The 15,598-nt window shown below is 46.1% G+C and overlaps 1 protein-coding gene across 7 annotated transcripts in view; it reads right to left on the bottom strand.

Annotated features, from left to right (window-relative positions):
• The window catches only part of FAM168A (family with sequence similarity 168 member A), a 120,635-nt gene that overhangs the window by 14,305 nt on the left and 90,732 nt on the right, over nucleotides 1-15,598 (bottom strand). For 6 of the 7 annotated variants that reach the window (XM_064728602.1, XM_064728628.1, XM_064728610.1 and 3 more), the window contains one exon: nucleotides 1,493-1,573. In XM_064728602.1, coding sequence (XP_064584672.1) covers nucleotides 1,493-1,573 — 81 coding nt within the window. Of the gene's footprint in view, nucleotides 1-1,492; nucleotides 1,574-2,300; nucleotides 2,412-15,598 lie in introns of those variants that run through there. The other variant, XM_064728657.1, reaches the window with a different exon arrangement.

A 15,598-nucleotide genomic window follows, 5' to 3' on the forward strand; every position in this document is an offset into this window, starting at 1 on the left:
AGGTTTTAGCTCAGCCACTGAGCCACAGAATTAGCTCAGCCCAATTCCATTTAGCACAGTTGAGGATGCTGTCACTCTGTCACATGTCCCCACTGCTAGGAGATTTTATGGCACTTCTTTTCCATCAGTTAGCTCTCTGAATCCCTTATTTTTTTCCTCCTGCAAGTCTGCTTTCCATTGAGAAGGGACCACTGAGTGTGGTGCTGGGAAGTCCCGAGCAGCACAGCCTGCTCCTGCCTCCCAGAGTGGTTAAAATGGTTTAAAATCCTGCTGTGATATTAAATGGTATTGATTTCAAGAGCTGCAAAAATTGTTTGTAACAGAACCATAGAATGGTTTGGGTTGGAAGGGACCTTAAGGACAATCCAGTTCCAGCCCTGTGCCTTGGGCAGGGACCCCTTTACCTAAACCAGGTCTCTTCAACTTGCCCTCATGATTTATGGGAAACTATAAAAGTTTCAGCATTTTCATTCCAATTTTAATTTCTGAATTTTAATCTTCATAGTTTCCTTGCTAGTTTAGAGCTTAGCTGTGTTACCCACTGGTAGGTTTTTGTTCTCCATAAAAATTGACCTGTCAGCTCTCTGGACATCAGGAGATTTCCAAGATGGAAATTATTAAATGGTGTCTAGGATGTACAAGAAGCAATTCAGACCCCCCCAAAAATCCCTATCCTTCAGTGATTTGGGGTTTCCTCTCCCTTGGGTGTTCCCTTGGCCATGTGCCCACTGAGTGGAGGAGCTGCTGCCTGCACAACTGGGGACATTTTGTAATATCCAGGCCAAAATGCCAGAATGCTGCAGTATTTACATTCCTGGCTGAGCAGGGAGGACATTGCCAGCCTCTGGCAGGACAAGCTACTAATAAATTTATGGGCTTTTTCTTATTCTATGGAGTTGTTTTCATTTAATTCCTCCAGTGTTTTATCCTTCAGGGGAAAGGAGGGTGGCCAGCACAAATCCAGGGGAACAAAAATTGTTTCATGTTCCATGTTAAGGCTTTAATGGGAAAAAACTCAGCTAAAGACCTTATTAAAAGCACATAAACCCAAACAAAACACAACAGATCCCTTCCAGAATCATCCACAATAAACAGCTTTACGGAATATGTGTAAACTGTGATGTGGAGAAGACAAAACCAAAAGATTTTGGCAACAAACCGCTCATTCCTGTTTCATCAGCCTTGGAAAGCGCCTGAGCCTGGGGAGCCACTGATTTTATGGCAACTGGGGGACTGAAAACTTGGCAATTTAGGGGAAGAGAGGGCTTAGCAAGACTGGCACAAAGTCCAGCTCTTCTGCTGCACACCGAGCTCCAAAGGCAGCTTCATTTGGAAGGGCTAAAATCCTGCAGCTCTTTTGAGGCAAACCCACTCAGAATAAACATCTCAAGCAACCAAAAGTCAAATTGAAGGGTGAGATGTTATTTTTTATCTGCAGTGCTTGGGAATGGATGAGCAAGGAATGTTTTGAGGCCTTTGTGAGGATTCTTACCTGGGGCGTAGCCAGGGCTGCTGGTTGGATACATGCTGGGATTGTAGGCTGGGGCAGCAGTGGGATAGCCTGTTGGATAACCTGAAAGGAGAGGAAAACACCATTAGGATTTTATCAATCCAGCAAGGATGGCAGCCCTGAAAAGCAATAAACAACCTGTGAGAGCACAGAGGCCACTGAGGGAAAACACAAGTAGATTCCCTGGGGATAGGAAGGACCATGAATGTGCTCCATGTGTGACATCATCAATATTTCATCCTTATTTCTGCAGGAAACAAGGATCAGAACACAGAATGCAGGTGTGCTCACTGTGCTTTGGAGAAAACTGCTGGGAAAATCCATACTCTGAACATGGAATTCCTGTACAAAACCCCACCAGCACAGCAATATTGGAAAGGATTTCCTGGGCTGTGTAGCAGCCCTTTGGAGAGCTCAGCACTCCCATTGAGCAGAGTTCCTTGCTGAAGGGAAGGCAGGGATCCTGCAGGAAAACATGCCAGCCTTGGATTCACCCATGGCTGCACAGTGCTGTTCCCAGGAGGGACCTGATTACCTGCCAGGCCACCTGGAAGGGCCCTCTGGAGCCAGGCAGGGTTTAATGGGCACTTTGGGCAGGGCTGCAGAGCACCCTCAGCTTGCATCAGCCTCACTGGCAGGGGTCAGAGGGAGTTCAGGGCAGCTGTGTGAGGGAAGTGAGGGGCTGGAAATCCTGGCACAGCCCAGAGCCTGTGTGCACCCACACAGTGCACGTTGGTAGCTGATTTCTAGAGTCCCATACTGTCACAGTCATATTTCCGAAGTCCCATACCTTCCCAGTGATATTTCTTGGGAGCAGTTCTTCACAGCACAGACTCCTTCCTCTGCCTGGTGCTGCTTCTCAAACAGAGCTCCTTCCAGGCTGTCCCTACCTGGCCAAGCCCACCCCCTTTTATCCCAGTTACCTTCACTGGCCACAGCTGCAGCTCAATGAAGGCCATCACAGCTGCAGCCCATCTACAACAACCGGGGCTCATCAAGGCAAGGCCTATATAATGATATTATACAGATATTCAATATACAATACAGATATTTTACTGGGACTCCTACTACAGTGCAGGTGTCCAGCATCCAGTTCCTACCTCACTGGAAATCCCTGTCCTCTGTGGACAGCACAGCCACAACCTCTGCTCCTTTTCCACAGAATCACACCATGTCCTGAGCTGGAAGGGACCCCAAGGATCACCCAGCCCAGCTCCTGTTCCTGTACAGATATCCCAAATCCCACTCTGTGCATCCCTGGAGTGATCTCCAAATGCTCCTGGAGCTCTGTGGAGCCGTGCCCATTCCCTGCCCAGCACCTCTGGGGGAAGAACCTTTCCCTAAAATCCAACCTGAGCATCCCCTGGCACAGCTCCAGCCCTTCCCTGGGGTGCTGTCACTGCTCACCATTTTGCTTTTCATTTCCCTCAATTTCTTGCAGGTTTTCCCTACAGAAAAGAGCAACACCTGAGCAACTCCATCCTCCTTAGGTGCTGCTGAGCAAACCCCCCTGGCAGAGGGAGCAGGGCACGGTAACCCTGCTTTGCTGGTGGACAGTTTGGCTCTGTGTGTGTCACCTCTCGGGTTATCTGGGTGTCCCCTTGGCCAGCATCGAGTGTTTCCATGCCAAGCCCCACTGATGCTGCCTGCTGGCTGCCAGCTAAGGCTGGAAGGAGGTAATTAGCAGTGGATTTACACCCATCTTTTTTAATATTTCATTTTATTAAATAAAAGCCAGCATGGGTCTGTATTTCCCTCTTCTGAGCACCAAAAGAGCCACAGCCCAAATCCCAGTGCTCCCAAAGCCTGGCACCACTGGCTTCTGTGGCAAAATGTTGAGGTTCATTTGAATAAATCTAATTCAACAATCATGGCCACTGTACTGGAATAAATGACTGGATGTTCTACCCTCTCATTTTCATCAGTGATATATTTGGCTTCTAAATCAGGTTAATTAAAAATTGCTGTAGTTAATGTTGGATAAGCAGCAGTTTAACAGATTTTTTTTTGGTTGTTTTTTAGGCTACACAGAACTGTGTTTTCATCGTACCCAGGAATATCTAAACCCTTCCAGCAATCAAGAAGCTCCTTAGAAAGTTATTTGCAGATGCAGTGATTGCAAGCAGAGCATTAATGATGAGGATCTTCAATCAGAAACATCCCTTCTCTCCCTCTGAGATGCCACCAATACTCACCCACTGCCAAAATCATGAAAAAACCTTTACTCAGATCAAAAATTATAAGGGGTTATACCTTAAAAAAAAAAGCCTGAAATAAGTCAAAGCACAAGAAAATTGAGGTTTGGGGTAAGATTTTCCATCCAGCTGAGTTTTGAAGGATTTATTTCAGGCAGATGGAGGCAACTGTGCATTTATGGAATCACAGAATTGTTCACTTGGAAAGGACCTTCAGGACCATCAGGTCCAAGCTCACCCCAGCACTGCCAGGGCCACCACTGACCCATGTCCCCAAATGCCACATCTACACCTATTTTAAAACCCTCCAGTGCTGGGGATTTAACTGGTTTTCCTCCTTTTTTTGGATTTATTTTATGCTCGGCAGGACTCTTCCTTCCTGTGGTATCTTTTGTTGTTCTGAAGGTAAGTTATGGCTGGGTTTGCATTCATTTCAGCTCAAATAAATATGGTTTCTATCAAGGAAGCTTTAATAGCTTTGGATGCCAAGAGAAGCCCTGCTCTGCACTATCTTCCACTCTGATCTCATAAACTTTGATAAGTGCTGACCTCCAGCAAGAAAACTTGTCCTTTCTATTTTAAGGCAAAGCAGAGATGGGAAAGGTACAGGAAAATTAGTGTGGATTGCTCCTTTTTTTGGACATAGTGAAAAATAAGAAAGCAGCAGAATCTGGGGCAATTTGTGCCAGAAGAAACATGCCTGGCAATTCCCAGCACTCAAAATCCAGCAGGTTTAAAAATACATGAGGCATTTTTTATTTAGCAGGGCCTGTTGTGATTGGACAAAGGGAAAGGTTGCAAACTGCAGGAGGGTTGATTTAGATTAGATATGAGGGTGACATTTCTTACAATGAGGGTGATAAAACATTGGCACAGCGTGGCCAGAGCAGCTGTGGCTGCCCCTGGATCCCTGGAAGTGTCCAAGACCAGATTGGATAGAGCAGCCTGGAATAATGGAAGGTGTCCCTGCCCATAGACACTGGATGACCTTTAAAATGTCCCTTCTGACCCAAAACTACTCCATAATATTTTAATTTTTATATCTTCTTGGTTTTGCACCTTTTGTTTGTTGGCTCTTCCTCACCCCCCAAATAATCCCAAATCAGCTCCCATATGGAAGAAAAAGCTGAGCTCCCCATGATGGTCCCCATGCCTTACATCCCCTTGGGTACCAAACAAAATCAGGATCCAGCAACCAGGAATGATCTCAGGAGAGGTGACACCACCAAAGCCTGCAGCATCCTGCTCTGGTTTTCCCCCTGGAAAACCCAAGACACCTCCTGTAAACTCCTGCTCCTGCTGCTGACAGCGCTCCCCTCCTGCCATTCTGTCCTGCCCCGTCACCTTGAATGAAAAACAACAGCAAGAGGCTCAAACCCACTTGACATATAATGTCAGGAACAGAAAGAAAATATCCTTTACTTCCTATGGATCTGCACATGACAGGACTCTGTCTCTGCTGGGCTTGAGGCCTTGCGCTGGTGCAGAAGGGGAGAAAATGAGATGAAAAATATTGAACAAATCTTATTAGATTCCTCGTAGAAGAAATCCAAAGTTGTTTTGTGGCTTATTTTAATTTAATATCATCTCCACAATCAATAGGAGTAAGAAAGGCAGTGTTCATTTAATCTCCTCCCCAGGGAAAACACACAGCACTCCAGCTCTGGGAAGCACTGGCTGAGCAGCTTTAAAAATCACCACACAAAAACTGTGCAAAGCAAAAAGCACATGGGGCTGCTTCAAGCAGGTATTTAAAAGCCATCTTTAAGTTTTCATGTACTTTAAATGTTTCTGTAGCAAAATCACCTAAATAACACGCAATACATAAGTGCTAAGGCTATGAAGGTTCTCTTGAAATTCTTGAAAGAGAATTTGCTTCTCTTTGGCTACAGAGCCCATGCTTGGTCCATGGTCTCAGCCTCCCAGCCACTGGGAATTGTCACTTCCAACACTGAATTCCAGAATGTGCCATTTCACTTTTTCAAGAGTAGTTTCATTGACCATTATCTGATCAAGGCCTTAATTGCTACGAGCAGCTGACATGAATTTACAAGACAAAATATTCTCCTTTTTTCTTTTCCTTCACCACTCTCAAGCAGCACAGACTCCTCAAAGTGGCCATGTCACAAGGATTTTTACAGGATGATAAAGTCCCTTATCTAAGGGCAGGACAAAGCACCATAAACCCACACTTCAGCTCCTTGAGCTGCCAAGGACTCCAGCTCCACACTCGCTGCAATGAAGAGCTCAATTAACCACCAGCAATCCCTGCAAGGAGAGGGCAGGCAGCCACACAAAACTGTCCCTCTTGTGGCATCCACTGCACTTTGAGATAAATGAGATAAATTTGAGCTAATATGAGGTAAAGTTGCTGCCCAGGGCACAGGTGAGTCCCCATACCTGAATGGGGTGGATGTGGTGCTTGGGGACGTGGGTCAGTAGTGTCTTGGGCAGTTCTGGGGCAATGGCTGCACTCAGTGGTCCTGAAGGGCTTTTCCAACCCAATCCTGTGCTTCTGTTTCACCAATCCCCCCTCTAAACGCTGTTAGCCACTGTCCAGCCCTTTGTTTGTGCTGAGTGACAGCTTTGAAGCTGCAGCAGCCCCAGGAACATTCCTGCTTCATGATCACCTCCCCGGGTCAGCCAGATGGAGCCAAAGCATTTTCCCCTGCAAAACACTTTCATGTTCTATTTTAAGCCCATCCAGCATTTCTCATTCTTTAGTGCCCAGCCCTCAGAAATTCTTCAAAAACAGGATTTGCAAGCACCTTCTCAGGACAAAAACATGAGAAGCCTCATGCCTTCAACTACTCACAGATGTAAATCCATTCCCTTTCGAGCTATTGGGAATTCATTCCTGCAGAGAATCCCACGTGGGGAAATGAATGATGTGCAGCTTTGGTACTTGAGGAATTACCCCAGAAGTGAGAAATGAGAGAGCAGACACCATGTAGGCTCCCTGGCACGGCTCCACCAAGCCTCCAGCAGCCAGACTGGCAGGAAAGGCTCCTGAAGGTTGATTTGGGAGCAGTGACAGCGGAAAGAACCTGCCTGGAGGTGGGATGGAGAGGGGACACGGGGAAAGGGGCTGAGGAGGACGTGTGGGAGCTCCTCCTGCAGTGGAAACCAGCCTGCAGAGAGGGAGAGCTGCAGCATTTCCCGAAGGACTCGCAGCAGGGCTGTCACCAAAGCCTGCTCTCCTATGCCATGAATCAATCTCATTCCAGAAGGATCTTCCCAGCCTGCCTGGCTCCTCACACAGCTGCAGAGCTCCAGGCTGAGGCTGTGCATCTCCTCCTGCCTTTTGGAATGTCCCTCAGCACATGGGACTTAGGGAGGGACCTCTGAGCAGCCTCTCACACAGGGCAGGGCCAGACCTTCCCTGCTCTGTTTAAAGCATCTCTGGGTGAATCCTGCTCTGCCAGCTCAGGGCAGGGAGGATGGGACAACCTCTCCTTCCTTCCCTCATCACACAGATCCATTTGGCACATTTCCATGGCAAGTTCTTCCCAAACCTCTCCCTACAAGCAGCCAGGTGAATGCACCTGGATGCTGCAGGAGCCCAGGGGCAGGAGCAGGTTTCATTTCCCACTGATCATCCCACACAAGCACGGCTACCCCATCACTCACTCACCTCCCTGCCATGAAACTATTCCAGCCCACTCATGCTAAATGCATGTAAAAATAGAGGAAAAGCTGAAAGCAAGGGTGGGACTGTTCTGAAGAGCAAGTTAATGGATGGTTGAGAATCCAGCACTTCTGAAGGCTCTGAGGATAATAAATGCATTTGTTCCCATGAAAAAATGCCACCCCCTTATTACTGTTTCAAGCCTCATCAGCCCAAGAGTGGAGCAGTCAAATGAATGTGGATGCACCAGACACAGCAAGGGCTTTAAAAAAGGATTTGCGCTCACATTTGACAATCTCACTCCTGGAGACCTTTTACAGTTGATTTTTTTCCCTGAAAGGTCCTTCCCTTTAAATAAACAGCAACCATTGCCTGCTCATTACACAGCGCCATGCAAAACCAACTATGGATTCCCTCCGCCCTGTAAATATTTTGCTCAAATTCCACTGGTGTGAAAGCACAGCTCCTCAAGGAATTTTCCTCAGGGCTTATCCACATTTTACCTGGTGAGCACAAGGCTTGGAGGCCAAGGATGGGAACTCCACAGGTACCACACAGAGAAACCCAACCGCCCCAAAATCCCCACAGGGATCTGGCAGGAAATATTGCCTTTTATGCCCATTTCCTTTCTGAAGCACTGCTGCCAGGGCTGGCAGTGGCACAGGGGTGCTGGGGACAAAAGCTCCAGCCCTGGCAGGACAGCTGAGCCACGAGGCACTGTCTGTTTGTCCCCATCCCACAGGGTGACAGTGGGGACACAGTGGGGTCCTGCCTGCCTGGAGGAGCTTTTCCCAGCTGGAGCTCACAGGCAAGGGATGGATGGATGGATGGATGGATGGATGGATGGATGGATGGATGGATGGATGGATGGAAGCACTGTTGTGAACACACATTGCACTGATTTTCTCTTGCTCAAACCACATTTGCTTTCAGACCAGTTTTTTAAGGCTCAATACAGTGGCAAGCTGTAGGACAACAGAGATGGTTCCATTCTTATTTCAATTCCACCTCAGTTTTACTTCCCACCTACATCCAAAACAAACCTCCCAGGCCTTACTGCAGCTGTCTGGGTATGGGATGTGTTTGGATGAGCAAAACTCATCCTGAAAACTGGGAGCAACTGTCCAAAAATATTAGAGAGATTGTTGCCTGCTTAGTGCACACGCTATAAATAAACCAGAGTGATAGAACTTGTCAGACTGTCAATCAATATCACTTCTGGGCCACAGACATGTGTCACATCCTCTCCTGTGCTCAGACAAGGCTCTGTGGGAAAGAACTTCTGGAAAAGGCTTTAAGTTGTGCAATATTGATTCTCCTTGCAATGATTTGCTTCGTTCTGTACGTGAAGAATCCCAAACAGGGTATGAACAGCCCCTACTGATAAAATAAAAGGCTTTGTTGCTCCACAGAAAGTGGAAGCCTGAGATAAAGAAGCTCCTTTGCAGTTTTTCTTAAATACTCAATTGTGGCTCAAGCTTATCCAATAATGCTCCCCAGGGAAATATTCAGCTGGAAAGATTTAAAATAAATTAAGAAGGCAGAAGAGTGCTCAGCTTGAAACAGACCATGTGGTATTGGAACCCCAGGATGGTTTGAGTTGGGAGGGACCTTAAAGCCCACCCAGTTCCACCATGTCCTTCCAGTGTCCCAGGTTGCTCCAAGCCCTGTCCAACCTGGCCCTGGACACTGCCAGGAATGCCTTCATTTGCTTTTCAATCATGAATTTGCCATTCCCTGAATTTGTGGAGGGTGAGGAGAGCTGCGAGCTCTGGGTGCCTGGGAGGGGCTCCAGGGGAGAGTGGAGATGGAATGCAGGCAGGACTCCGTGCTCTCCATGCCCTCAGGTTATAGGTTACAGCAAGGCATTTACAATAATATTTACAGTATTTACAATAGCCCTTTGTGATGTCCAAAATGCACTTGTTCATCTGGCTAATTCTCAATCCATCCTTTTCAGCTCTGCTCCCAAGCCAGGAGCCAAAAAGACAATCAGTTAAAAACTCAGTTTTCTGCTCCAGCTGTAATTCCTGCTCCGTCACAGAGTGTGGTGCATGCAAAACCCCTGTGCTTCCAGCTAGGGAAAGGCAACTGCTCCACATTCCTGATGCCTTCCTGGATCCTGGATATGGGAATTTGTCCCTGTTTTCTGTCTATTGTCGTTTATTTTTTCTGCCAAGCTGGTGTTTGCAACAACTGGGTACAAAACAGAATCCTGGAATGGCTTGGATTGAAAGGTGATGGCACAAAGCTCCTGCCTTTTAGTTTTTCTTATTCCAAATGCTTGGATTGAATTTGCCAGGTTTGGAACTGCCTTAAAAAATGGTATTCCAAGTGTGTGGCCAAAGCCAAGGTGCCCAGCAATGCCCTGAGCATGATCAATGATTAACACAACAGCAACTGCCTGGTAATTAATCAATTAAACAGTAACCCATCAATTAATTGACTAATTAAGTCTCTCTGTAGCACAACACAGTCCTGGCTCCCATCTCTGCTTTTTACACTCCACTTTGTCCTCTGGCACTGGCAGCATCCTCCTGATTTCATCCTTGATTCACACCCTTGAACAACATCTCTGGGGACACCACATTTCCTTTTTCAGCTCATTTTAGTCATAGGCAGCTCCAGAACAGTCAAAACAATGCTACAAATCAAATTACTGCCCCAAAGGGCCAGTTTCAAAGTACAAACGTCATGATTTTCATTTGCAAAGCTAAAAATTCAAAATGATAAAATATTTAGTGTTACAAGAAGAGGCCAAACTCTAGGAAGACTCAGGTTTAGGGATCACAACAGCCTTAGATATTGAAATTTTGAAATGCTCATTAACTTTCAAATGTCCATATGGTATTTTGGACATTTTGGCCTCAGACCAGAGAAGTGAATTGCTCTCGAATCCATTGGCTATGGACAAACACAGCAGCAGATGGAGCACACAGAGAATATTAACAAAAGCAGGTTTTGGGTGTTAAAAGGCTTAATGGGTCTCTCACACGTATTTGGGCCAGGAGATGGGATTCAAATTATGCTTGGGGGAAGCTGAGAATCCCTAATATTTGAACTGGCAAAACTCCACAGTGCTGTTTGACAAACGGCTCTGGTGGAAATAAAATCTGATTTCACCAGCTTGGAAGTGCAAAGGTTCTGCCAGAAAGGCAGCAGGGATACAGTGATCCCACACAGATCCCTTATCTCAAGGTTTTTGTTACTGATTTTCCAGCCAAGAGCTGGGATGAGATTCCCTGACCCTTGAAAATCCTACCAGCTCCTGCCCAACTCACCAAAATCCAGGGAGGAAGAACAGCACTGGAATCATGGGGCTGTGCAGAATTTATTACTTCTGGTTCATAAACTGAATTTTCAACCCCTAAAGAAGTGTTATAAACCATGCTCATGGCCTATAATCCCTCTTCTAAGAAAAAAAAAAAAAACAAAACCACAAACCCAAGCAATTTCTGGGAATACTTGAATTAGAGTTATGTTTTTGCACCTGGTGTTCTGGTAGAGAGTGTCTCTTCAGAAAGCTTAGGAAGAAAAAAAATAGATACAAAAAAGAAAATAGAAATTCTTCCCCTCCATCCTGTAAATATTTTATTCCTTACAAAAAGCCCAGAAGAAACTTCAAACATAATAAACCCCACAGCTGAGGGATGTTTTAGCACAGTTTTCATTTGCTTGTTTTAAAACAAGGATTTCTACACTGGCCTAACTCAGCAAAGCAATTACTAATGAAGTAAATTACATTTTATGGTTGAGGTGCATCCTCCTGGTTGCTCAAGCAGGTAAAAAGTGATAAATTAGTGGCAGCTCTTTTTTTCCTTGTTTTTAACACAGGGAAGCAGGCAGGCTTGTTTAAAAAAAAAAAAAAAAATCCCAAGATTTGTGTGGGGCAATTATTTCACATGGATAACTGGGAGAGCCCTGTGACTCTCAGGGTGGATGGCAGATGGGGAGCGAGGCAGGAGGATGGAAAATGATTTCATGGAAAGGATTGTCCAGGCTGCCCAGGGAAGTGGTGGAGTCCCCATCCCCAGAGGGATTTAAAAAATGAGGTTGCTCAAAGCTCCATCCAAGCTGGCCCTGGAGACTTCCAGAGACAGGGGAATTAAAGACCCTCTGCACCCTCATTTTAGAAGGGCACTGCTGGGTTGTGTTTAGGGAATAGCTGTGACTTTCACATCCTCCAGGATTTGGGGATTCTCTGCTGTGATCCCAGCAATCCTCTCAGGAATTCAGTCCAGGAGCCGATTTCTGGGCAGGAACGTGGGGACCTGGCAAACCCAAAATGAGTCACTGTACTGCAGGTAGGGAGGCTGCCTTAAAAATAGCACATCCAGCGTGGCTGGGAAACAGCAAAAAGGATCAGCAGCTCCCTCCAGGAATAGCAAATTGGAGTAATGGACTGGGATGGAAAAGGGAGAGGGGAAAAGAGAAAAGCTCAGGAGTGAAAGGAGTGAAAGGCACGATCTCGAGCACAATAAAACCAGAGGGTTCACATCAGCCCCCTCCTGTACTGGGGGCTGCTGGGCTGAAAAAATCAGCTTAAAAAAGACAAGATGACTAATTATGGTTTGGGACTCAGAATATCAGCAGGCTTTGGTTTTACCAGCAGAACCTGAGGGATGATTTAAGTGAGGAGTGAAGGGGCACCCAGAGGAATCTCTCAGACAGACTTAAAAATTGTTACCAAAAAAACATACAACAGTATAAAACTGACATTAATTCATGGCATCAAGTATACTTCATAAAATACCATTTGGGGCATTTGAAACTGAAAATAGCAATATATACACACAGGTATGGATTATGGAGAGAATCACTGAATGCTTGGTGGAAAAGGACATTAAAGCTCATGCAGTTCCCCCCACCATGGGCAGGGACAGCTTCCCCTGTCCCAGCTTGCTCCAAGCCTCATCCAACCAGGCCTTGGACAATTCCAGGCATCCAGGGGCAGCCACAGCTTCTCTGGGCAACCTGTTTCCCCTACAGAGCCAAAACTCCTGGCAGGTTTTGTCTTCTGCCTAAAAACATTAACAGGAACAGCTGAGAAATAAAGGATCGGCCCAGGCCGTGTCTACATTCAGAAATAACTAAAATAGGAAAAATAAACCAAGTTTGTATTTATCCTGGCACAACATGACTGGCAGCACAAGGTCCCTCCCCAGTTCTTCTGTAGGCAGTGGTGCTGCTCTCCCTTCAGATGCCCTGGAATCCTCCTCTGCCTGGATTTGTGCCTCCCACTCCATCTCAGCACGGCTCAGACCTCCTGTCATCCACAAAGTCCTGGTCTACTTCCAAGCAGGGCAAGCAGAAGCAGCATCTATTTGATTGGATGGGGCTCTTTTAAAAGCTCTATGGAAAGAATGCACTGAAATGATTCTAAATCCTCAGCTACAAAACACTGAGACAACTCCTCATCTCTGAGCTCTTTATGGAGTCACACATTGCAGCTGGGGCTGCCCCTGGATCCCTGGCAGTGTCCCAGGCCAGGCTGGACAGGGCTTGGAGCAGCTGGGACAGTGAAGGTGTCCCTGCCTGTGATGGCAAAGGAGGCTCTGAGGAAGCTTTCCCATGGCCTAAAGAGATGAGCAATTTCCTCCAGGAATCTGGTTTTAACAGACTGATGGGAAATGGAGCAGCCTTAGGAATCACTCCTGAAGATTTTGCTGCTTGTTTTAAGCACAAGCAAGCGCCAGCTCCAGGTCGCCTGGCAAACATCAGGCGGGTCACAGGCAGTTTGGTGTCACCTCAGTGACATCCTGGGCGTCCTTGCTGGCACAAAGTGACTCTTTTGGGTCAAATACCCACAGGCAGCTGCTCAGGCAGTGCTCCTGCTCAATGCCAATGGACTTCTGCACATTTCCAGGGCAAGATCAATGCCTTGCAATTAACTTATCCCAGGATAAATTGCAGGATCTCCTCACAGCAATAAATTGAGGGAAACCACGACAGAACAGCAGCTTCATTTCCCAGGTGGATTTCTACCATGTGGCACTCACCCCCTGCCTCCCCAGGTCACCCATGGCTCAAATCCAAGCTGTTATCCTTAAATAAAGTGAAATGAGACCTGAGATCCAAAATCCAGCTGAAGTCAAGCAGTGCCCCAGCACTCCCATCAAGAACTGGGCTTTCTGCCCCAACCCTTCTCAAAAATTACAGCACCAACAGCAAAGAAATTGGGAAATATAACAAGAATCGAAAGACTCAGTTTTAGCATTAAATTTCCAGTAAAACAAATTAATTAGAAACCTGGAATTCTCTACATTTACTTTGGAAGCATTTCAGGAAATATATACTAGTTGGAAGTACCAGAGAGTCACAGACAGGTTGGGTTAGAAGGGATCTGAAAGCTCATCCAATTCCAAGCCCTGAGTGGGCAGGGACTCCTTCCACCACCCCAGGCTGCTCCAAGCCCCAGCCAGCCTGGACACTTCAGAGATGGGGCAGCCACAGCTTGGGAAATGTATCACACTTGCAAATGTCACAGAGAAAAAATGACCTGAGGCCAGTTTGTCACTGTCACAGCTCTGGCTGAATAAGGTTTAAAAATGCACAAAGACAATCATCTCCTTTTGCAGCAGGTTTTCCTCCCTATCAAAAATAAGCTAACACACAAACCACTTAAAACAGATTTGTAAAGGGCCCTCACAGGCTGTAAGTCACAATTAAAATACTTTCAATGCCATAAAATAGGAAGCAAAGTTTTACAGCCAAATATTTTGCATAAAATTTTTGACTGGTTTGAGTTGTTAGAGACTTTAAAAAAGATCTAATTCCAATCATCAGCCAAGGGCAGGGACACCTTCCACCATCCCAGCTTGCTCCAAGCCCCATCCAAGCTGGCCTTGGACACTTCCAGGGATGCAGCCACAGCTGCTCTGGGCACCCTGGGCCAGACCTTACCACCCTCACAGGGAGGAATTTTTCCCAATATCCCATCTAATTATAGTCATTCCATGATCATATTCTTGTGAGTTGTAGTGCATGGGGAAAGCAGGAGAAAAAGTTGAGTGTTGAGAGCTGTCATCAGTCCCATGGCAAGCTGCTGGAGGAGTTTATTGCAATAAATACAGGCCTTTGGGATCCAAAGTCTGACCACAGTGCCTTGGACTGGTCCAGGGTTATCAGCCAAGTGGAGGAAAGGAATTTCCAGAATGGGCCTATTTAGCAGCAGAAGTATTTCAGGAAGGGAATTATTGTGGGTATGATGTCACACATTCCAGAGAACACTTAGATGTGCTCACTAAAAGGAAAGAATGGAATGGAAGGAACAGAAGAGATTAGAAAGGAATTGTTCAGTTGGAAGGGATCTACAACCATCAGTCCAGCTGCAAACTGGGTTCAGTTCAAAGGCTCAGTCAGTAAAAATTGATATCTGCAGCTTCAGTGCTCACCCTGTAGGAACCTGAAAAACTGGAGAATAAAAAATGTTGAGGAGAACAGCTCAAGGAATGAGCTTTGGAGAATGGATCAAGGAATACCCATCTCTGCAGACAGAGCCATGGATAGTCACTCACCTCCCAGCTGCAAATTCCAGGCTCTCCACAGCCAATCCTCACCCCCCTTAAATGTCTCTTCTCATCACTGTAACCCTCTCAGCCTGCTCACAGCCCAGTGTTTTAATCTTGCCATATTAAAGATGATTCTAGCAGGCACTTCAAAAGAAAAGGAGCCAATAAGAAACAAACAGTTGGAGGTCAGGGGCTTTCCCTGCTCGGCTCACAAAATAAAGAGGTGAGATTCCTTCCCCCCTCGGTTCCTCTGTGCAGATTTTAATTGCTTTTCTGACATCTACAGAATGTAATCTTCTTCCTGTGTTGTTCCTAGGATTAGGGCAGGACGAAGGTAAAGCTATTTTTGATTAATATGGAAATCAGAAATTACTTTCCAGAGAAAACTGGGGACTGTTCCTAATGCTGCTTTATCTTTGGGGAATTACAAATCTGAAGAGTAACAAGAGTGAGATGGCAGCTCGCTCAGTCTTCCAACCTGTGCAAAATATGCTTAAAGACTTTCAAAAATCTCTTCTGATGGAAATATGTGATTAATATAGTTAAGGGAGTGTTCAAGCTGAAGACAAAGAGAGTTAAATCCCCACAGAACAGAGAATATCAGTTTATCTGGGGGGAAAAAAAGGTGGGGAGGCCACAGGGTGCAAAAAAATCTTCCTGTGTTTGAGGAGAAATGTAGTAGCTAATGTAATGGTTAAATTTGTTCCCAATTCAATGCTGTTCTTGCTGAAGTGCAAATATTCCTCATGACCAT

This window comes from Zonotrichia leucophrys, chromosome 1, assembly GCF_028769735.1.
Source record: "Zonotrichia leucophrys gambelii isolate GWCS_2022_RI chromosome 1, RI_Zleu_2.0, whole genome shotgun sequence".
Classification (NCBI taxonomy): Eukaryota; Metazoa; Chordata; class Aves; order Passeriformes; family Passerellidae; genus Zonotrichia; species Zonotrichia leucophrys.